At 41.4% G+C, this 24,430-nt stretch overlaps 1 protein-coding gene across 2 annotated transcripts in view; it reads left to right on the top strand.

Moving 5' to 3' along the window:
• The window catches only part of CUBN (cubilin), a 494,825-nt gene that overhangs the window by 46,973 nt on the left and 423,422 nt on the right, over positions 1–24,430 (top strand). For both annotated transcript variants that reach the window (XM_033931276.1, XM_033931275.1), the window contains exons 13-16: positions 5,505–5,623; positions 8,171–8,405; positions 14,404–14,585; positions 22,475–22,637. In XM_033931276.1, coding sequence (XP_033787167.1) covers positions 5,505–5,623; positions 8,171–8,405; positions 14,404–14,585; positions 22,475–22,637 — 699 coding nt within the window. The remainder of the gene's footprint in view (positions 1–5,504; positions 5,624–8,170; positions 8,406–14,403; positions 14,586–22,474; positions 22,638–24,430) is intronic.

Below are 24,430 nucleotides of genomic sequence, written 5' to 3'. Positions count from 1 at the left end.
CCCTTACTGTCCCGAAGGCTCACAATCTAACTAAAGTACCTAGGAGTAATAAAGAAGTGAAAAGTAGAGCTAGAGGAAAAATAAGAATATAAACATTCTAACAAGACTGTATTGAACTAAGTACTTTGGAAGGTAGAAGAGAGGAGAGAAAGGAATAGATGCAGAAGGAGGAACAGCAGATAGAGAGACCTATCCAATCTGCCCATCCAAACCATGCAACATTGCATTGGAGTACATGTCTTCATGGTGGTGGTGGAGTTCTTCCATTAAGAAGGTGCTAACATTTACATGCCAAATACGTGTGTACAGTGTTCCCCTGCAAATTTGCAGTTCACGAATCGCGGACTCACTAATTCGCGGTATGCTCTGACCGCCTCTTCCTGTGCTAAAATCAGGCTACACCGATCAGGAGCTGTGTGTCAAAGCAGCTCCTGATTTGGTGTAGCCTGACTTTAGTAACAGGAAGAGGCGTTCAGAGCATACCGCAAATGATTTTCTGCACTCGCTGGCACCCCAGTTGCCCTAGCCTTACTCCTGCCTTTTGACAGACGCAAAACTGCATCTGCGGTTTTTTGAAATTCATGGGTGTTCCTGGAACGGAACCTCCGTGAATTTCGGGGGAGAACTGTAAATGATTAGAACACTGTACATATATATATATATATATATATATATATATATATATAAATATTAGAATGCTGCCTATATGATATTCTATAAAAAGGTGCAAATAGGGGCATTTTTGAAATGACGCCTAAATCTGAGTTTAGATGTTTTGTGAAACACTCACAAAAATCCAGTACCAAGCATGTCTATTTTCAAAACTGCAAGATACCTGTCTTGTTTCTTCGAATATGGATGTGTTTGAGCCATTTTTGAAAAAAACAAACAAACCCCGAAACCAGAAAGAATCCAAAAGAAAATCACACAAACTAAGCCATTGGGATGTAGGAAAGGCCAACAGTCTTAGTAGACTGGTCACACAGCAGATTAGTGGGGCACCCTAGAGGGCACTGCAGTGAACCTCACATAACATTTCCCAGTACAGATATCATAATAGCCTCCAAATTTTGTATGGTGAGCCCTCCAAAACCCACACAAAACCCACTGTATCCAACTCTACATCACACCAATAGTTCTTATGCTTGCAGGTGACATCTATATGTGGGCACAGTGGGATTAGGATGGGGTTTGGAAGGCTCACAAATCCCACCATAAGTGTAGTGGTTCGAGTGAAGCATGGGCCTGCGTCCCCATCTCTATGGTTCACTACACTGCCCCCACCTGCTTGCTGCTCTGCTAGACTTGGCCATAACATCTGAAACTAGCATACAGACAGGTATGTACTGTTTCATTCACCACACTGGTGATTTTTACTTCTGATTTAACCAATTTTTTTAAAGTTTTCTTTTGGAATTCATTTTATATCCTAACTCAGACTTATTATTACAATTTGGACCCCTGAGGAATGATTTCCTAGCCGAAACACAGATTGTGTAGGATCTGCATCACATATTGACTGTGATTTATTGATTTTACATCACTTGCATCGCTTGTTTTGGAACAATTTCATTTAATGCATCTTAGTTCTTTGCTGAGTTTTTATCTTATTCATCAATAAACCTTTACATCAAGAACATCAATTCCACAGTACTTTCTTTTTGTTTTGATTTGTTACAAATAGGCACCTTCCTGCACAATTAACCTAGGCACTTGTTTTAAAAATTACCCCCGGACAGTGTAATTCCTATAAAGAAGGATTTCACATTTACATATCAAACATGCACCCTGTAGCATAGTAAGGGTGAGAGGTGCAAGGGTTGGTAGTGCTCCTCCCCTGCTCTCTTCCCCACACCCCATGCTGCGAGCATCCCCCTTCCCTTTCCCCATACCTTTTTAACTTCTCCGGCACAAGCAGCATGCTCACGTTGGTATCAGCTCGCCCTTTGATGTCACTTCCTAGGCACGGGTAGTGACCAGATGGGCATTTTTTGAAAGAGGAAGCTGCATCATTGAAATGGGCTGGCCTAAATTAATCCTCGCAGTAGCTCTCTGACCAAGTTAAAAGCACACTGAGCTGCTGCTAGACAGGAGAAGTGGGAAAGGAAAGGGTGAAGGGGTACTGCTGGACAGGGGGAAGGGGGAGGATGAATGGAGAAGGGGTACTGCTGGACATGGAGAGAGGAAGAGGTGCTGCTGGACAGGGGAAAGGGGGAGGATGAATGGAGAAGGGGTACTGCTGGACATGGAGAGAGGAAGAGGGGAGACCCGGGAAACTACAGACTGGTGAGTCTGACCTCAGTACCGGGAAAGATGATAGAGGCGTTGATAAAGGACTGAATCATTGATCACCTTGACAGACAAGATCTGATGAAGACCAGCCAGCACGATTTCAGCAAAGGCAGATCTTGTTTGACAAACTTGCTGCACTTCTTCGAGGGAGTGAACAGGCAGATAGATAAGGGTGAACCGGTTGACATTGTATATCTGGATTTTCAGAAGGCGTTTGACAAGGTTCCACATGAACAACTACTTCGGAAAATTTCAAGCCAATGGAATCGAGGATGAAATACTCACGTGGATTAAAAACTGGGTAGAGCATAGAAAACAGAGTGGGGGTAAATGGACAATACTTGGACTGGAAGAGGGTCACCAGCAGGGTGCCGCAGGGCTCGGTGCTTGGACCCATGCTCTTCAACATCTTCATAAACGATCTGGACATAGGTACAACGAACGAGGTGATAAAATTTGCAGACAATACAAAGTTATTCAGAGTAGTAAGACACAGGGGGATTGCGAAGATCTACAACGTGACATAATCAGGCTAAAGGAATGGGCTACGACATGGCAGATGAGGTTCAACGTGGACAAATATAAAGTGATGCATGTTGGTAGCAAAAATCTCATGCACAAATACAGGATGTTCGGAGCGGTACTTGGAGAGACCTCCCAGGAAAGTAACTTGGGAGTTCTGATCGACAAATCGATGAAGCTGTCCGCGCAATTTGTGGCAGTGGTGAAAAGGGTGAACAGAATGCTAGGAATGATAAAGAAGGGGATCACGAATAGATCGGAGAAGGTTATCATGCTACTGTACCAGGCCATGGTACGCCCTCACCTGGAGTACTGCTTACAGCACTGGTTGCCTTACATGAAGAAGGACACAGTACTTCTTGAAAGGGTCCAGAGAAGAGCGACTAAGATGGTTAAAGGGTTGGAGGAGCTGCTGTACAGCGAAAGATTAGAGAAACTGGGCCTCTTCTCCCTTGAACAGAGGAGATTGAGAGGGGACATGATCGAAACATTCAAGGTACTGAAGGGGATAGACTTAGTAGATAAGGACGGGTTGTTCACCCTCTCCAAGGTAGGGAGAACGAGAGGGCACTCTCTAAAGTTGAAAGGGGATAGATTCTGTACAAACATAAGGAAGTTCACCCAGAGAGTGGTGGAAAACTGGAATACTCTTCTGGAGGATGTTATAGGGGAAAATACCCTCCAGGATTCAAGACAAAGTTAGACAAGTTCCTGCTGAACAAGGACGTACGCTGGTAGGGTTAGTCTCAGTTAGGGCGCTGGTCTTTGACCAGAGGGCCGCCTTGTGAGCAGACTGCTGGGCATGATGGACCACTGGTCTGACCCAGCAGCGGCAATTCTTATGTTCTTATGCTGGACAGGTGGGCAGGGAAAGGGAAGGGAGAAGGGGTATTGCTGGACAGGGGTAAGGGGGGAGGATGAATGGAGAAGGGGTACTACTGGACATGGAGAGAGGTTGAGGGGCTGCTGGACAGGTGGCAGGGAAAGGGAAGGGAGAAGAGGTGCTGCTGGACCTGGCAGAAGGGGAGGGAAAGGAAAGATGCTACACACTGGAGGGGAGGGTGAGATGGTGGATGGAGAGAGAGCATATTAGCTGTTGGGGGGAGGGAAGGAAAGAAAATTGTTACAGGAGGAGTAAGAGTGATGAGAGGGAGAAATGGTGCATGGGGAGAGAACATGGGTTGGGGAGTTGGAAGGAAGGATGTCACTCGAGGGAAGAGGCAAGGAGAGAGAGAGAAAGTGTAGCAGAGAGCCTCTGCACATGCGTGGATGTCAACATGATGATGTCACTCATGTGCGTGATGAAATTATGCATGCACGTGATGTCATCACGGCGACGTCCATGTACTTCTGGGTGCCTTGAGCTGTGCCCTGGCTCGAGAAAGTTTGAGAGACACTGGCTTAAGAGATTGTGCCTAACCACATAATATTATAGCTACATGTATGTTGATATTGAGTTTTTGGTTATTTTATGTTTTGTTTTATGTATGTTAATTCTGTAAACCACTGAGTTTCTGGTGGTATACATTTTTTTTAAAATAAATAAATAAAAATAAGCGTGTATATACCCAGATACACTAGTATGTTCCTTTGTAGAACAGGATCTGATTAGGCTCACAGTTATAGAATTACCTCCTTAGGGAGTGATTGTATATGAGGATGCAGTGGTGTAGCAAGGATAAGAGGTGCCCTTCCCCTGCCCTCTTCTCCGCCCCCCCCCCCCCCGCACCCCCGCACAGTGCACACCCGACCCTTCCTCTTTAACTTTCCCGGCATGAGCAGCAACACAAACTTGCTGCCTGTATCATATCTCCCTCTAACATCACTTCCTGGGCACGGGACCTAGAAGTGATGTCAGAGAGAGAGCCAGGCTGGAATTGCTGCTTGCACCGATGAAAAGCTAGGGGTACGAAGGGGGAAGTAAAGGCGTGTGTGCATCAGGGGGAGAAGTGGAAGGAGCAGGGGAGGTGGAGAGGAGGACGGGTGCTGGCATCCCACCAAGAAGGTGCCTGGGGCGGACCCCCCCTTTACTATGCCACTGTGAGGATGCTCACAATTAGGCAGCTGGTGGGCTGTGGTAGAAGCCTATTCTATAAAAGAAAGCAGGTGCCCATATCTACTGTATACATGCTTAACATATAGGCACAAGCACTTATACTAGCAAGAGAGCTAGTCTGTTTGCACCTATGTGCTGCAGATACAGAATCATGTCAGTTGCATGGGTAAGTTAGTGTGTTAAGTGGGAGCCCCACCCATGTTCCACCCTTGCAAATGCATGCTGTGTAATATAGGTGGGTGTTTGCAGAATAGTACTTAGGCCGCATACATGCACACAATATCCTAATATTCTAAACATTTACGTGCATGTGTAAATAATAGCATCTAGTTTATAAAATTGACCTGTTAGTGACCAGATTGCAGAATTCAATATAGCCATTGTATTTTGTACTGCAAGAACCAACTACATAATGCCAATAGGGTACTGTATGCAGTTTTAAAAATGGATAACTCATTGGTTATGAAAATGGGAACAAATATTAGTCTTAAATAAATTAGTGTGATATATCCTGGAGTGATTCAGTCTTAATGCTAGGGAGTTTCCAGCCATTGCCTTTCTCATGCATTTCCTTCCCAAAAAGCCCAGCTGTAATATTTTGTTATTTTCTGTTCTGTATTTTTTTCAACTGCAGTCTGTGGCGGGTATCTCCGGGGATTGTCTGGCACGTTCAGCTACCCCAATAATCCAGGCAGCGATCAGTATGATCACCAGGTCAGCTGTGCTTGGGTTGTCCATGTTGTCCCTGGCAAGGTAATTAACATACATTATTATTAACTAAAAGTGTCTCTCATCCTGAGCAGCTTCCAGACAGTGGTGGAAAGCCTGGGAGCTACCAACTTATCAAATCAGACACAACAGGCCTCTGCAGCATATAACATGAGGACTAATGGACTCTATCAAAGTAGTAATAAAGACAGGCTGGGCACTGGCAGTGAATATCTGGGTTTGCAGAGCTGGTTAGCACATAGTCAGTTAACTACACATATGCACACTTAAGTGACTTTTATGAAGCTTATTTTGCGGTTAACCTGCCTGGTTAAGTTCTGAATATCAGCATTTAACCAGCCAAGTGCTGACGCCTCCCTCGGAATGCCCCCAAAATAGCCATTTTTGAGTTTGCTACTAACTGCTTATTTTTAGCAAAACTAACCGGTTAATTGCCACTGAAAATGGCCGTTTAGCCATGAGCAGGCGATTTAACTGAGCTGTTTTCAGCTGGTTAAATTGCCTTGAATGTCAACCCCAGGGTATTTTAAATAGGGACTGAGATACACCACCATTTCAACAATATAATTTGGTATACACTGGTAGACACTTTTTATGCTAACTGAAAGTAGGTTTAAGGGCTCTATACAGTACATTTATAATTAGTTTATTTTTGAATTAACCCCCTCCTTTACAAAGCCGCACTAGCGTTTTTAGCACCGGCCTCAGCGGTAACAGCTTGGATGTTCATAGGAATTCTATGAGCGTCAGTGCTATTACCGCCGTGGCCAGCACTAAAAATGCTAGTGCGGCTTTGTAAAGGAGGGGGTAAATTTCAGACTTATCCCTACAATATTATCTTGAATTTGAATGATCACTGGAGAATAAATAGCTTTCAGTAGTTTTTATCATGCTGCAGCAGCAGATGTTTAGAGGGGAATTCATCAAGGGGCGATAACTGATTTGACGCACACTAAGGCCCTGATTCTGTATAGGACGCCCGGGAGAGGTGTCCTATACAGAATCAGGCCTACACTAACCCCGATTCTGTAACCGGCGTCCATGTTACAGATGCCGGTTAGAGAATCGGGTTAGAGTAGACGCGGCCGCTACACTTATCGCGGCAAGGGATAAGTATAGCGGCCGCCTGTCCGATCGTCAGCAGGAGGGTGCCGAACCCCTCCTGCTGGAACACCCCCCCAAACTCCCTATCGCCGGCAGGAGGGTGCCCAACCCCTCCTGCCGGACCCCCTCCGGACCCCCCATACTAACGACCTCCCCCCCAGATGACTCCTCTAACCTCCCCCCAACTAACCTTTAAATGTTGGCCGGCTGGACGGGTCTTGCTGCCGTCCAGCCAACAGGCCCACCTCGTCGAAATGAGACGGGCCCTCCCCTTCCTGACCCATCCCCGCTAAGTCTAAGGCCTAATTGGCCCAGGCTCTAGAAGCTTGGACCAATCAGGCCTTAGGCATAGCGGGTCTGCCCATCCCCACTAACCCTAAGGTGTGATTGGCCAAACAAGCCAAACTAATACAGATCAATCCTGCACAGTCAATCCTAACAGAAAACCATGTCTTTCGAACACATGGAACACAGAAAACACCTTTGCCTAGTATGGAATATAAATTCACAAACTAACCCCTCCCCCTTTTACAAAACTGTAGTGTGGTTTTTAGCCATGGTGGACCTTGCTGCAACTCCCTGCATCTGCTGGGTCCACCCCCTCCGACGTAACTTACTTCTTCTGGAGCACAGCTGGCAGACGTAGTCATCGCGGGACCTTCCTGCATCTCAGCCCAGCTGCTGACTCTGCTCCAGAGCAAGTATGTCAGAGGGGGTGCACCGGCAGCCGCGTTGAGTTGCAGGTCCTGTTGCACAGTAGGGCAGGACGTTCCGGACCCGGATCTGGCCAGCTTTCACCCCCCTTAGGGCATATACCTGGGGCAGTCCATCCCCCCTGCCCCCACCCCTTGGTATGCCACCGGGCGAAACATGTCGGACTAAATCACCCCCTGACCGAGCACTATAAAGTTCTAAACTGTAAGCTGAAGCTAAGTTTGAGCATTTTCAAATATTTATGAATATAAAGGAAATTTAAGATAAGCTGAATTTGATTTCAGAGTTAAATGAAGTTAAAAAGGAATATATAAAACAATTGACCAATGATTGGGTGCATAAAGCTCTAAGCCATGAGAGTATTCAAGCTTAGAGAGGTACCGCTGAGGTCCTGGTGAGGGTTTTTGAAGAGTTTTTTCCCTATTACTTTTGCTATTTGAATGATTCTTAAAAGCTCATAAATAATAGTAGCCTTTATTGGTGTCTTTTTTTTTTTTTTTTTTAATGGCATAGTCCTACTCTGTTAACGTCTGCTGTATATTAAGAGGGATGTTTTACAGGAGTCTTCAGGACCATAACGGCCCTGTTTTTAGATATGATGAATATATCTTGTGTAGCCTTGAAAGTTGTTACACTAAGTACATAGGCTGATACTATTCATAACTATGGTTATTCATATATCTTATCTTTATGGTATCTTTAGATTTCAGAACATAGATATGATGCTGTGGGGTTTTTTTTCTCTCTCACTAGATCCTTCGCATTTTTTTCCCATTCTTCCACTTGGAGGAAAGAAATGGGTGTATTGGTGACTTCCTTCAGATTCATGATGGAGGATCGGCCTCAGAATTCATGATAGGCAAATACTGTGGCACATCTATTCCTACTGAACTCTTCAGTACCCATAATTCCTTGTACTTCTGGTTCCATTCGGATCACTCAGTCAATGCAGGAGGATTCACAGTGGCATGGGAATCTCGAGAACCAGGTACATTTTAATTATCAGTATATATTTCAGAAGAGAAAAGAATGTAATGAACATCTGACCTCATTTTAGCTAAATATATACTTGAACTAATTTTTGAAAATAAATGGCCACATATTTCAGCTCTTAAAACATGAATCTATTTGCTTACAGAGTGAAACTCTGAAATAGGAAGTAGCCTAGATAGGTTGCCATACTAGGTATATGCACAGGCAATATATTTTTGGTTAGTGTAAGTGGCCTTTGAACCTGAGGAACTGGGTTCAGTTCCCTCCTTGTGACTAGTCAAGTCACTAACTTTCCATTGCCCCAGGTACAATACTTAGATTGTGAGACCACTAGGAACAGAGAAAATAGCTGCATATAATAGTTGTAAACCAATTTGATTGTACCATAGAAAGGTGGTTTATCAAGTACCCTTCCCCCTACTTTTACCCTTTTTGCACTTTTCCCCAATTTTGGGGATTTTTTGCCATTTATTTCAGAAATTTATTTTAATAAAAGATAAAATTAACATGAATTAGACCTTTGTAACGTGCACTAATTGATCACTTGCATATTCTTTAAATTTTATGCACACTAAACTCGTTAAGGTGTTCTATTATTCTTCGTATGCCAGCCACATTGACTGTATCATTTTAAATTTTAAATTCTGGTTGCCAATAAACTTTTCATCCAGAACATTGGTTCCACATCTTGCTTTGTTTTGGATTCACCTCTGTTGTAGAACCTTGAGGTTTTCTTCTTTTGCTGTTGGTTCTAATGAATACACAAAGATGCGAGTGCTGAATCGCCAATTAAAACTACAGGCTGGCTTTATACAAATAAAAAAACTCACATAGCTACAGTATAAATCAGGTGAAGTTCAATTGTGCAGATGTAGCTAGATTTAGTAAATGGGGCCCAAAATGGCTATTGAACGCTGTTATAATAGTGATGCTCCAAATTATAGAATAGTGCTTAGTGTAAGGATCCGTGTCAATTTTGGGTGTGAGGAGTAACACTAATTGAAACCTGCCATAAATCCTTGGATTCCTCAAATTCTTAACAATGCATACAATTTTAGTGAACACTTCTGACCCACCCATATCCCTCATTAAGCCCCCTTTTCAGATCCATGTGGAAAAACATAGGGCACATAAGTGTAGTTCCACATGGGTCTGCCATTTGGGGGCCATTTTGGCATCTTGTTCCATTATAATGCTTTCTACATTAAAAAATTGGTGCAGAAATAGTGCATAATGCTAAGTGCCATATGTAGGATTCCCTAGATTTATTTATTTTATTTATTAAAAATTTTAGATACCTCATACAACTATGCGGTTTCCATATCACATACATAAAATCTTGTTTCCCTCCGATTATCACATATAACATAGACATGTCAAGACAGCATCATTAATCATCCCTGTTATAATAGGGATAGAGCACAAATGCAATCGATTCAGAAATACAAACAAGCTTTAAATCATACATTGATGTCAGAAAAATTCTAGAAGGCGATTATCAACTGAAATACATCTTAGCATAAGAAAGTATTGGCAAATAATTGAGTTTTCAGCATTTTCTTAAAATTCATCCTCCCCATACAAAACCGCAGGATACCAGGCAAGGCATTCCATAGTTGTACGCCAGCCACAGATATCATTGATGCTCCGATCCTAGCATGCATAGTCGACATTCTACCCTCCAAACTTAATTTCATCCCATTTACATCTCTAAGCTCTCTTCTCGGTTTATAGATCTGGAGGAGCTCTTGTAAGATCTTTGGGGAAGCATGATACAATGTCTGATGTATAATCACAACAATCTTAAACTGCACTTCAACTATTTAGTTGGAAAATGAAGCATCCAAGTTGGGACATTCACAGTTTGTGTATTATATAAAATTATTTGCTGATCATAAGAACATAAGAGCTGACATACTGGGACAGACTGAAGGTCCATCAAGCCCAGGATCCTGTTTCCAATAGTGGCCAACCCAGGTCCCAAGTACCTAGCAAGATCCCAAGTAGTAAAACAGATTTTATGCTTCTTTAAACTAGGAATAAGCAGTGGATTTCCCCAAGTCATTTCAATAATGGCCTATGGACTTCTCTTATAGGAAATTAGCCAAGCCTTTTTTAAACTCTGCTCAGTTAACTGATTTCACCACATTCTCCAGCAACGAATTCCAGAGTTTAATTACAAGCTGTGTGAAGAAATATTTTCTCCAGTTTGTTTTAAATCTACTACTTAGCTTCATTGCATGCCCCTTAGTCCTAGTATTTTTGGACAGAGTAAACAAGCGATTCATATCTACCCTTTCCACTCTACTCAGTATTTTATAGACATCTATCATATCACAACTGAGCCATCTCTTCTCCAAGCTGAAAGGCCCGAGCCACTTTAGCCTTTCTTCATAGGCAAGTCATCCCATCCCTTTTATCATTTTTGTCACCATTCTCTGTACCTTTTCTAATTTTGCTATATCTTTTTTTGAGTTAGGGCAACCAGAATTGCACACAGTATTTGTGGTGCGGCCGTACCATAGAGTGATACAAGGGCAGTATAATAGTTTCATCTTTGTTTTCCATTCCTTTCCTATTAATTCCTAACATTCTATTTGCTTTCTTCGTCATTGCCACAGACTGTGCTGAGGGTTTCAACGTATCCTCAATGATGACACCTAGATTATTTTTCCTGGGCAGTAACTTAACGTGGAACCCTGAATCACGTAGCTATAGTTTGTCTTACTCTTTCCCACACGCATCACTTTGTACTTGCTCAAATTAAATGTTGTCACCATGCTGGGCCGTGCCCAAGGGGGAATGGCCGAGAGAGCCCAGAGCATACGGCGCTGACCGAGTAGATTATCAGTTCTTATTTGGAGTTGGTGGATCAAGTAAAATAAAACACCCAGTTTGCTTCCAACTCAAAATACTTTATTCCATTTGGAACTTCAGTTTCCCAAAACCCCAAATTGCACTCATAGTTCAAAAGAAAAAACTTTAAGTTTCCAGGATACAGTCCAAAATGACTCTTTACTATTCCAGTGCTTTAGTCAATGGGTTTTAAAAATATTTTTGTGCAATTTCTAGTTCAGTCTCTTAAGCACAAGGATTTCTGACAGTGTTTAGACTGGATCTTGCCTCTGAGCTCCTTGGTTGCTGAGCTCAGGGCAGAAGGGACTTTCTCCCATAATGACCGCTGGTTGTGGTCCCTCCCAACATAGGACCCATAATCCAATCTTATGAGAAAACCCAAAAAGGAAAAATATCTCCAAAACTACTGCCAGGGCTGTGCAGTGCCACTTGCCACAGCCCAGAAAAACTCTGGTTCTTGCACAAGAAGGATGCAGGAACCTTCACAAGTCTCACAGGTTTAACAGTAAACTTTCTTTAACCTAAATTTACTGAGCCAGCCAGCCCCTTAACTAGAAGAACAAACTAGCAAGTCCTTTTCATTTCTCAGTTTTGCTATTTTCAAAGACCCAGCCTAACCTCAATTAAACCCCCTTCTGTTTCCTTATCCCAAAGGTCAGTATCCCCATTTCCCTCATTAAAGTCCATGACTTCCTCAGAGTCTAAATAGTCTTCATTATCTGAAGCTTCATTCATGAAATCTTCTAACATTTCAGATTCCATATAACTAGGTCTGACCTGGGTGTTTGGCTGAGGTATGCTGCTGCGCATCCTTGGAACTGGTCTCCTTTTACCATTCTGTTTCCTCTCCAGTGCGGGTTGGTTCAGTGGCTGCCTCCTCTCTGAGCACTGCTGCTGGTCCTTATAAGCCTCAGGATAATGAGCTATAGGTGTGGCTTGTCCCTGGCTAAAGTGAGGGCTAGAATGTTCCTGGTGTCGCCTGGAATTGTGTCCCCCCTGAATGTTCTGAGATGTGTGGTGCACCTTCCTCCTAGGAACAATATCCTGGGTACTTTTAGTTCCCCCTGCCCATTGCTCTCCCTTCTCTAATTCAGGCGAAAACAAATAGGTACTTCCTTGCTCCGTACTAAACCTTCTCTTTTTGGCTTTAGTTCTGGGTTGAGGTGTTAGTGTAGGAAGTTTTCTTTCCTTTTAGGATAGTATTTTCCCCTGCCTAGCCCTAGGCATCGGCGTCTTTTCACTACCTGGCTCAGTCCCAGGGCCTACCCTGTGACAATGCCATCTGCCATTTTGATGCCCAGTTTCCTAGTCTCACAAAGACCTCTTGCAATTTTTCACAATCCTCTTGAGATTTAACAACTTTGTGCCATCAGCAAATTTAATTATCTCACTAGTTATTTCCATCTCTAGATCATCAATAAACATGTTAAAAAATAGCAGTCTCAGCACAGACCTTTGGGGAACCCCACTATTTACCTTTCTCTATTGAAAATATTGACCATTTAAACCAATTCTGTTTTCTGTCTTTCAACAAGTTCTTATTCCATAATAAGCCTATCCCAAGTCTTTCATGAGATACTTCAGCAATGCCTTTTGAGGAAACCTAAATACACAAAATCAATCAGTTCATCTTTATCTACATGTGCATTCACTCCTTCAAAGAAATGCAGTAGACTGGTGAGGCAAGATTTTCCTTGACTAAATCTATGTTGGCTTTTTCTCATTAATCCATGCTTATGTATATGTTCTCTTCAAACACAAAACAGTATCATATTTGCATTCTTTTCATTTGTTCTTATTTATTTATTTTTCTAAGGCCTTCAGAAGTGCCAGTTTGTTAGACAAGTGTTTTCAATGGCTAAAAAAATTTGTATGGCATTGGCCTCCTCATTAGGCCTGTGAATTTTACTTAATCAACTCTTCAAAAGTGCTCAGTGCTCTATTTTATAACAATTTCATTAAGTAGCTGTAATAAAAAGCTAAAACTTATCTTTTATCTGATATTTGTTTGTTCATTCACATCGGGAAGGGACCTGTCATTTTGACATTTTTCGCCCGGAGGCTGTTTCAAGAAAAGTCCCCTAGAACACAAATTCATCTGTTTTGTATACTAGTAACCATACATTATACTTAAAATCATTTTTACAATCTTCTAGTAGAAGTAAACCAGCCCTAAATCATTAAAGACTGAATATTTACCCCTTCCGTTTTCTTTCTGCACCATCCCGATCTGATCACTGCTTGTAAACCAAGATGGCCGCGGCGTTTTTTTACCCTACATTAAATCCTCCCCTTCACTGACATGCATCACGTGATTGGTCCTTTAAAACTAAGAGCAAGTAATTTTATTTATATTTTTTATGCAGTAGTTATCCTAACTTGAGCAAGAAAGCAATCAAGGCTTTGTTAACGTTTGAATCTTCTTATTTTTGCGAACTTGGATTTTCAGCTCTGACAGAAATTAAATTTAAAAAAAGAGAACTGCAGATGGTAGATGATGAAATGCGTGTTTGCTTGATTACTATTGAGCTGCGCTTTGAGTTAAATTGCACTGAAAAACAAGCACATCCATCGCATTGATTAGAAATTCTGTCTACTTTAGTTTCGCCATTGCCCATATATATTACATTACATTAGTGATTTCTATTCTGCCAATACCTTTCAGTTCAAGGCGGATAGCTTAAAGAACTTTAAATAAATAACTCTCAAATTTAATTTTTTGTTGGTTTTGCAATTTTATAATTTCAATTTATAATTTATAATTTCAATTATAATGTGCTGTGAAAAACATTTGCTCCGTTTAGTGTGCCAGAGCAAAAAAATAGTTTGAGAGACACTGACTTAGCATAACTATTGGCACCCCAATGGTGACTTAAGCTAGAATTTAATGGCATCTTGGCACGAAGAAGCCATTATAGAACTGGCACTATGTGTATGGCATCAGAATATCTATATGTTGGCACCCATTTGTAGAGTTGCTACCACACTTATAGAATTGCCCCCTATTTGTGTAAAATGTGAAAATGTGTATAAACTGTTAAAAAAAGAGAAAAAAAACTTTCCCCAAGACACCATGGATTCTATATGACAGCACAATTTATAACGGAAATTAAAAGTTACCATTATTCTGTTGTTAGAATGTGGCAGTGAGCTGACAGCTACCTATGGATCAATTAACTCTCCGGGATACCCTGGGAACTATCCTACTAGCCGTGATTGTTACTGGACCATTTCCACCACACCTGGACTCCTCATCACATTTGCCTTTGGAACACTGAGCATAGAGCACCACGACAGCTGTAACAATGACTATCTGGAGGTAAAGCAAGTTTCTTAAAATATTAAGTTTACTTTCATGTCTCCCATAACAGTTGAAGGTTAAAAATTGATCAGAAAAGGAACCAGCTCTGTAGGTGCTGTGCCTACTTGAGCACACCTAATATTGAATACATATACTTAGGGGCAAATTCTATAAACGGCATCCTGATTGTGGGTAGTAGGTATCCTACTGCTGTCTAGCCAGCCAATCGGGATGCATGTTTTCAAAAAAAGAACCCTGAGGCAAGCCGCCTAAACTATAGGCGCTGGCGCGGGTGCAGGGAGGCACCTAGGAGACGCTTAAGCTCGCCCAAGGCTAGGCTTGGGCATGGTTTCACCCGGAAGTGGCCTTGGACGATCTTAAGCAGTCCTAGGCATCTCCCTAGGGCTGTGATAGGTGCTTGAAATATAGGCCATTGAAATGTTGGCCTACATTTCAAATAGACATGGCAGCTGAGCTGATCCAAGCAAGCAAATCTCCCTGCCATGATCAGCTGAGCAGTCACAGCAGGAAACCCCCGAACCCCACCACAAGTTGGCCGGTATGAGGGATGCCCAATCCCTCCCGCTTCCACCCCCAAACTCTCACCTGACACTGTCTGCAGCAGGACGGATGCCCAATCCCTCCCCTCCCCAACCCCCCCTCAAAATCTTCCGGATGTTCCTTCATTTAAACATAACTATTCTATTTGCCAAATTGATCCATTACATCAGGGGTAGGGAACTCCGGTCCTCGAGAGCCGTATTCCAGTCGGGTTTTCAGGATTTCCCCAATGAATATGCATGAGATCTATTTGCATGCACTGCTTTCAATGCATATTCATTGGGGAAATCCTGAAAACCCGACTGGAATACGGCTCTCGAGGACCGGAGTTCCCTACCCCTGCATTACATCTTCCAGTGTTACAGAGATTTGTTTCTCTAGCATATCAGCATTGAATATAATTTCTGACACCGGTACATCCTCCACATCTTCCTCAGTGAATTCAAAGCAAAGAATTCATTTAATCTCTCCATAATGGCCTTGTCTTTCCTGAATGCCACTTTTATCCCTCAGTCTTCTAGCAGTCCAACTGATTCTTTACCTGCTTCTTGCTTTTAATATATCTAAAACAGTTTTTATTATGTGTTTTTGCTTCCAGCACAATCTTCTTTTCAAGGTCTCTCTTTGATTTTCTTATCAGTGCCATTCCTTGCACTGTTTATAATTATTTTCAGTCAGATTGCACTTTCTGAATGATTCTCTTTTAGCTCTAATAACTTCCTTCACTTTGCTCATTAACCACACCTGCTGCTGTTTGGTTTTTCCTCCTTCTTTAATAATACATGGGATATATTTGGTCTGGGCTTCCAAAATGTTGTGTGTTTTTTTTTAAATAACATCCATGCCTCATGCAAATTTTTGACCTTTGCAGCTGCTCCTCCAAGTTTTAGTTTTATCATTCTTATCATGTTAATATAGTTTTCTTTTTTAAAATTAAATAATATTGTATTGAATTTCCTGTGTGAATTTACTCCAAAGAGTATATCAAATCTGATCTTGTTTTGATCACTGTTATTAAATAGCCCTAGCACTATTATCTCCTGCAGCAAATCATGCACTGCGCTAAGAACTGGGTCTAGAATTTTGCTTCACCAGCTGCTGTATAAATCAGTCCTTGATTTCATCAAGGAATTTTAACTCCCTAGCATGCCCTGATGTTACATTTACCCAGTCAATATTGGGGTAGTTGAAATTACATATTATTACTGTTACCCAGTTTGTTAGCCTCCCTAATTTCTGATAACATTTCAGCATCTGTCTGTTCATCCTGGTCAGGCAAAATGTAGTACTCCTATCATTATCCTTTTTCCCCTTTACACATGGAATTTCTACATGGGATTCCAGGGTGCATTTCTGCCCTCCTTAACATATAACACTATACCTCCACTGATTTGATCCACCCTATCACTACAATATATACTTCAATATGACATTGTCCCCATTGGTTATCTTCCTTCCACCACGTCTCAGAGATGCCTATTATATCTATCTTTTCATTTAGTGCAATATATTCTAACTCCCATCTTGTTTCTTAGGCTTCTGGCATTCGCATAGAGATATTTCAAACGATGTTTGTCATATGCACATGAGTCGAGTCTCTTTCATTTGAAAAGAAGCTCTAAAATGAGAGGGCATAGGATGGAGTTAAGAGGTGATGGCTCAGGAATAATCTAAGGAAAACTTTTTTACAGAAAAGATGGTAGATGCTTGGAACAGTTTCCCGGAAGAATTACACTTCTCCCTCCGTATTCGCGGTTTCTGTATCTACGGTTTCAATTATTTGAGATTTTTCGGCTGCTGACTCCACCCCCCTAAAAACACATCATCACTACAGTTTTTCCCTTTAATTGTACAGTATTGATAAAAAAAAGTTTAGCATTTACCATTACTGTAACTGAAAATCGCTGCTTCTATGCTTTCTCCCAACTCCATCTGCAGCTTCAATGTTTCCCAATGTGCACTCATAAAAACACTGCTTCCCAGCATCACTAGAGAGAAAGTTTTCTTCCCAACATGCCCTGAAATCACTGGTTGGCTGGCTGCCTGCCCTGAAATCAGGAACAGATCAGATCAGGTCTCCCACCATGGCTACAAAGTAATAGTGGCAGCGTAAGTTAAAAATCGCAAATAATTGTTGGGAAGTTATTCGCGGTTTCATTAGTAAAAATGGTGGCAGATTCCTAAAACCGCGAATAACATATTGAGAAAAGTTATTTGCGTTTTTTTTCATATTCGCGCCTACAGCTAGAACATATCCACCGCAGATACGGAGGCAGAAGTGTAGTGGAGACAAAGATTGTGTTTGAATTCAAGAAAGTGTGAGATAGTCACGTGGGATATCTTAGAAAGAGGAAGAGAGAATGGTTACTGCAGATGGGCCATTTGGACTTTATCTGTCATCATGTTTCTGTGTTTCTATATCTATTTACAAATTGCTCAGTATAATGTGAATATAATTCTCTGGTGGTTCATGGACATGTAGCACTAATAAATGCCATCGGTGAGTGTTTTTAGAAGCTATGAGTGCAATATTTTATATATACTGTATACAAGAACATGCTAACAGGTAAAATATTTTTTTGCTGGCTTTCATTAGATTTCACTCATATTTTGGGGGGATGCCTGGCTCTCTAAAATGCTCAGTTAATGTTTCTAATTTACAAGCTTGCCCAAGATGTTCTCATTTTCTTCCTTCATGCCAAATTTGGTGACTTTCTTCCTTTTTGGTAAGTTATTTTGCCTACAGTCAGGCATTGCTGCCTTTTATATGTGAAAGATTCATACATGATCCTCAGATCTGAATTTTACTTCCAAGGCCAGACCTGCGGTTTACATTACTGCATTCCAGATTGAGAACTGTCAGTCAATACAGTAGCTGGGCTAAGCTGAGTAGTTGTAAATGAAGGCTCTTAGCACCATAACCTGAAAGAAAGCCAGCTCTGACTGCACAGGAAGCACAAAGGAGCATGGGAAAGTGTCAGGCCAACCCCCTTCCCCCTAAGATTATTTCTTGTACTAGCATAACAATAACTGTTAATTGAAAAGTATGTTCAAGCCTAGATTATACCCTTAATACAACAATATAATAGTAAATAAATATCAAGGAAAAAGAATGCAGTGTTCCATCAACCACGCCAGTTCACACATTCCTTGTTAACAGGCACTTTCTCATTTTCTGTGGTATTTTCTAACACAATCATATGTTAGGGACTATCTCTAAATTCTAATTTTTATCTCTACAAATACTGAGAAGTCATTATCCTTGTATCTCAGATGAAGTGCATGCTTGTATGTATGTGCATTTGCTTATCACTAGAGAACAGCCAGTCATATCTGCTCTAAACTTCCCCAAAATATGCAAAGCTACCAGAAGAAAATTACAGTGGGGTGTGGTAAGTCATTGCGTCTGCTTTGGACTATTCCTAAACAGACTAAAAAGAACAACATAGTTGGATTTTGAGCTCATATCTAGGTCTGTTACTCAGTGCATTTTTTTTTTTTTAAACAACAACAAAAAATAAGATAATATTACTCTTATGCAAGGTGCAGGGCTTCCCTTTGGGAGATTCAGGAAGGGGTTACCAAGGTTTCCTGCCGTCCATATAAGCTCCACCCCATAACTGGTCATGGAGCCCATGAGAAGACAGCATTGCAAATATTAGTGTTTCTAGAACACCAGTACACCGTACTTCATGCATATTGCAAAAATAGGACAAGCTGGACTTAAACAGATCCCAGCCATACTAGGTCAGACCAGTGGTCCATCTAGCCCAGAATCCTGTTTCCACAGTGGTCAATCCAGGTCATAAGTACCTGGCAAGAATCCAAATAATAGTAGACCCTAAAGCAGGGATTTCAAAGTCCCTCCTTGAGGGCCGCAATCCAGTCGGGTTTTCAGGATTTCCCCAATGAATATGCATTGAAAGCAGTGCATGCACATAGATCTCATGCATATTCATTGGAGAAATCCTGAAAACCCGACTGGATTGTGGTCCTCAAGGAGGGACTTTGAGACCCCTTCCCTAAAGCATTAGTATAAGAACATAAGAATTGCCCTACTGCGTCATAACAAAGCTTCATCTTTCTAGCCCAACATTCTGTTTCTCTAACAGAGGCCAATCCACGTCACAAATACAAGGCAGGAACCCCAAAATTAGCAAGACTCCAGGCCTCTTCCCCCTCCTTCCCCAGGAATATGCAATGACTGTTCCCAGGTCTGCCTTAATAATGGCTTATGGACTGTTCTTCCTGCAATTAATTCAAACCTTTTTAAAACTCAGCTGCACTAATTTTTTCACAACATATTTCAGCAATGAGTTTTCAAAAGATACATTATATTACATTCTGTAGCCTGCCTCAGGAGTGTGATGCTGTTGAGCCAGCAGTTTTAAAACAATACTCCAAAGCAGCTAAAATAGCCAAGTGATGCTGTCAGAAAATCCACCAGTGCTTACATCAGGAGTGTCAAAGTCCCTCCTCAAGGGCCGCAATCCAGCTGGGTTTTCAGGATCTATTAGCACACATTGAAGCAGTGCATGCAAATAGATCTCAGGCATATTCATTGGGGAAATCCTGAAAACCCGACTGGATTGCGGCCCTCGAGGAGGGACTTTGACACCACTGGCTTACATTAAAGTGTCTTTTACTAAGCTGTATTAAGCAGATAGGGTGGTTTAACCATGCGGTAAACATTGGCATAGACACATGCGAAACTGCGCAGACATCTACTACATATTAAAACAACCAGTGCGGTAAAAATCCAGTGCTAGTTGTTTAATGCCAATAGGGTTGGGAACCGAGCATGACTTAAGTGGGTTGGTTGTGCTAGCTAGCTACTGCCCTATAAGAGGCTCCTGCAGCCATAAGGGCTATTGGGGTGGTAGATATGTGGGTCTAGTAGATTCTGGGGGTGTTTTGGGGGGCTCACCATGACCTATGAGGGAGCTGTTGTGAGATGTTTATGTGACACCCTTTTTGTGAAGTTCACAGCAGTGCCCTATAAGGTGCCCCACTATGTTGCAATGTCTAGGTGTCCAGTCCCTTACTTTTCTGGCCCCTCCTATTCCCAAAAGGTCTTTTTCTAAGCATTTTTGAGTTGGACAAATTTTTGTTCGAAAATGGGGTATAAAGATGGACGACTTAGCGGTCTGGAAGATCAAACGGCTGGATGTACAGTTGGACGATTTTCGGAAAAAAAAATATATATATATATACTGGACATATTTTTTGAAAATGGATATTTTCCCATGTCCGACTTTGGACGACTTGTGAGTTAGGCCAAAACGGACTTAGACATTTCTTTTGATTATGCCCCTCCATATGTTTTAGGACTGTAATAACTACATTTAAACTAAAGACAACAAATTATAGATTCTCTCCCCAACCCTGAGATGTCCTGTCTGTCTGTCAAAATTAGATTGTAAGCTCTTCTGAGCAGGGGCCGTCTATTGTATGTTAAATGTACAGCGCTGCATATGTCTTTCAGCACTATAGAAAAGATAAATAGTAGTAGCAATATAATACCTACCTTTTAATGTACTGGGACTGTAACAACTATGTTTAAACTAGGGAAAAAATTAGACTCTTTAAACAAACTAATAACGTTTGCTTGTTTAATGAAATTAAAATATTCCCCCTCCCCTCCTTTTATGAAGCTACGTTAGGGTTTTTATCACTGGCTGCGGCGGTAAAAACTCCAACGCTCATAAAATTCCTATGAGCGTCAGAGCTTTAATCACTTCGGCCTGCAATAAAAAACACTAATGCGACTTCATAAAAGGTGTGTGTTGGGGGGGAGATAGTTTATCAGTAAACAACAAATTATGTTTTATCCCATGCTTTATGTCACCATATCTCCCAGCAAAGTAATGTTTACTTAACCAAAGAAACTTTCTGTGCTCTCAGCACTTCCTTAGTAAGGATTAAGAGAAATATCTATTTTCAACTGATTCCAAAGGCCACAAAGGAACAAAAATAAAATGTAGAAGAGAGATGTAAAAGAGGAAATTTTTAAATTGCATTTCAGGACTTCTTCTAAAGCAGTGACCCCATCCTCCCCTTTTACAAAGCCACACTAGCGGCTGCTGTGTAGCAAACACTCCAGTGCCCATTAAATCCCTATGGATTACCACAGAGGGATTACCGCAGCAGCAGCTGCTACCACAGTTTTGTAAAAGGAGTTTTGACTCTACCAAACACTCAAGATCAAGGCTTCCCAAATCTGTCCTGGGACATGCACAACCACTCAGGTTTTCAGGATATTCACAATGACTAGGCAATGATTAAGATCACTGAACGATAACTATGCCTCATATATCGTCTTGCTTCCACTAGAAATTGTGCATTTTTTTATTTGGTTCTAATCTTATGGAATAATTTAACTGTAGAATTGAGAAAAGAAGAATCTTTTTTAAATTTTAAAAGAAATTAAAGGTCCATTATTTTCAATTGGCCTTCTTAAATTGATAGAACTTGAATTCAGTACTTCAATCTGCATTATCCTATATCTTATTATCTTATATTAAAGTATTTTGTATTAGAGATGTATAGTATTCAGTTCATTTTTGGTTTGTCTTTCATATTTTTTTAATGGAGTTCTTTTCATTACTTTGAATTATGTTGTTAACCGCTTTGATCCTATTTGGCATATTGTGGGGTATATATTGATTTTTTAATAAACATAAAATACACATGAGTCATACTATATCTGCACATATGTATGGAAGCTTATCTCATGCATGTTCATCCTGGATATTCAGATCCAGAAAACTAAGGATGTGCAAGCCAGAAATTTTCTAGTTGAGCTTTCTGTGTTTTAGGATTTTTAGTTGTATGTGGGGCTTTAAAATAGGTGGTGGTGGTGTTTTTTCAGGGGCAGTGTGCCGTATTGCTCTATTGGTACATCCTATCTCACCAAAGTGTGAACTGCTCTTCAGTAGTACTCCTAATGATGACTTGTGCACAATATTGATAAAAAAAATAAAACCTAAACTGGTGGTTGGGGTTTCCTACCTTAAAAATTACATGAAACCATGTGGGAAATGTCAACAACATATCTTATGTCATTTCAAACAAATGCACATGCCTACTGAAGACCTAGTTAGACACGGTGTCCCTAGAACACATTTGGGAAGCCCTGTAGTAGACTGTTCCATTCTGAAAATAGAGAAAATGAAATTCTGCACATTTTGTAGTACTCTATATAGCTATTCAATGCCATCTTTTCATAATGGTGTTCTGCCTGAAAAAACAAAACAAAACAATAAACATACCAAATGTGTGATTAAGAGTATTTTTAGGCTGCCAAACAGATATTTTTTGACAGCAATGTTCATTTTTTCACTCAGATTCGAGATGGACTCCTTCCACAAGACTCTGTGCTTGGACGATTTTGCAGCAGTGGCTCTCCATCACCAGTTCAGACCACTGGTCCATATGCTTGGATTCACTTCCATTCTGATAGCATAGTCACTGACAGAGGTTTCCATATTACGTACACTACATCACCCTGTAAGTGAATGTACCTCTTTGGCTTAATATTAGGAGTTATTCAGAAAGACCTTTATAGATACATCATCAGACATATATATATATATATATACACACTGTTAATTTCTCTTCCATCTGTATTTTTATAATGGCTATGTGCTCTTTCCTATGTGCTGTCCCCCGGTTCATAGACAAAAGCGCACGACGACAAAGGTGCGCCGACACCCAGTGCAGATAACTGAGCGCAAGGCGGAAACGCGCCAAAGAAAAACAGTATTTTAAGGGGCTACGACGGGGGTGTTGGTGGGGAACTCCCCCCCCCCCACTTTACTTAACAGAGATCGCAGCGGCATTGTGGGGGGTTTGGGGGGTTGTAACCCCCCTCATTTACTGGAAACTTAACTTTTTCCCTTTTTTAGGGAAAAAGTGAAGTTTTCAGTATAATGGGGGGGGGTTACAACCCCCCAAACCCCCCACAATGCCGGCGCGATCTCTGTTAAGTTCCCCCCACACACACCCCCAGTCGGAGCCCTTTAAAATACTGTTTTTCTTCGGTGCGCTTCCACCTTGCGCTCAGTTGTCTGCGCTGGGTTGTCGGCGCACCTTTGTCGTCGCGCGCTTTTGACCTGTCACCCTGTCCCCCATTACAATAGTTTTAAAATCAAATCTTTGTATTGATTTACACAGACTTTAAGTCAGAACATAATTGTTCCTTTGAAAAACTGGTTCACAAAACAATGCAATCATTATTTTATTTTACCCAAATCATTCCCTAATCCCATTCTCCCCTCACAAGACTTTTTCTTTTACTGAACCTCAGAGTCACAATTTAGGAGTGAGAGGGGGGTGTGTGAGAGGGATTCATCAAGTAGTGTAGGGCGATATTTAAGTCACCAAAACTATATCTAGAAAAACCAGTACCAACAGATGCTAAATATGTATTTGTATATTTTGTAACTCATTACTTCATAACATGTGGTCACTTAAATATAAAAATTATTAGTGGCGAAAAAGTAATCAAAACTATATCTAGAAAAACCAGTACCAACAGAAATAAGGCACTGTATGGCAACAGTTCTCAAACTCGAAGGCTATCACATTTAACGTGGTGGTTTGCCTCAGATAGTGGAGCAATATACCTGATTCAGTGTTAAATTGTGTAATGAATCGTGTAATGTTCACACCATGGGCTACCAACCACCTCCCTATTCTAACTCATTTATTTTTTAAATCTTTAATCTTCTGTACTGTTATTAAATACTATTTTAAAATAGGCAAACCCTGCCTATATCATATTCAAATACATCAGAGAATACCAGCAATCGGGTCTCCTGAAGCAGAGATCGAAACGGGGCCATGTTGGGACCCCTTAAGTTAAATCTTAAAAGCGTGGAAGGGCATAATCAAAAAAAACGTCTAAGTCCCTTTTTGGCCTAAGGCCTTAAACGTTGAAAGCAGAAGCAGGGAAAGTGTCCATAACCAAAACAAACGTCCTTGTTTTGATAATGGCCTGCCTCTACATTCAGCTGTTTAAACGCCCAGCCAACCACTACGTCTACACTTATACCCCATAATGAACCAAAAAAACGCCTAAGCCCCAAACGTCCAACAGAAGGGCTTTTAGGCGAAGGAGGAGCCAGTCCTTCGCCTAAAAGCTGGATTTTGTAACCGGTGTCTCTCAAAAACAACACCAGTTACAGAATCCACACCCCCCCTAACACACACACACACACACACATACAACATTGGGGCAGGAGGGAACCCAAGCCCCCCTGCCCCGTGCACCCGCGGCACCCCCCGACATCGGGGCAAGA

Source organism: Geotrypetes seraphini, chromosome 2, assembly GCF_902459505.1.
Source record: "Geotrypetes seraphini chromosome 2, aGeoSer1.1, whole genome shotgun sequence".
In the NCBI taxonomy this organism is placed as follows: domain Eukaryota; kingdom Metazoa; phylum Chordata; class Amphibia; order Gymnophiona; family Dermophiidae; genus Geotrypetes; species Geotrypetes seraphini.
The sequence above is the reverse complement of the archived record's forward strand: the minus strand, read 5'-3'. Positions and strand labels throughout refer to the sequence as shown.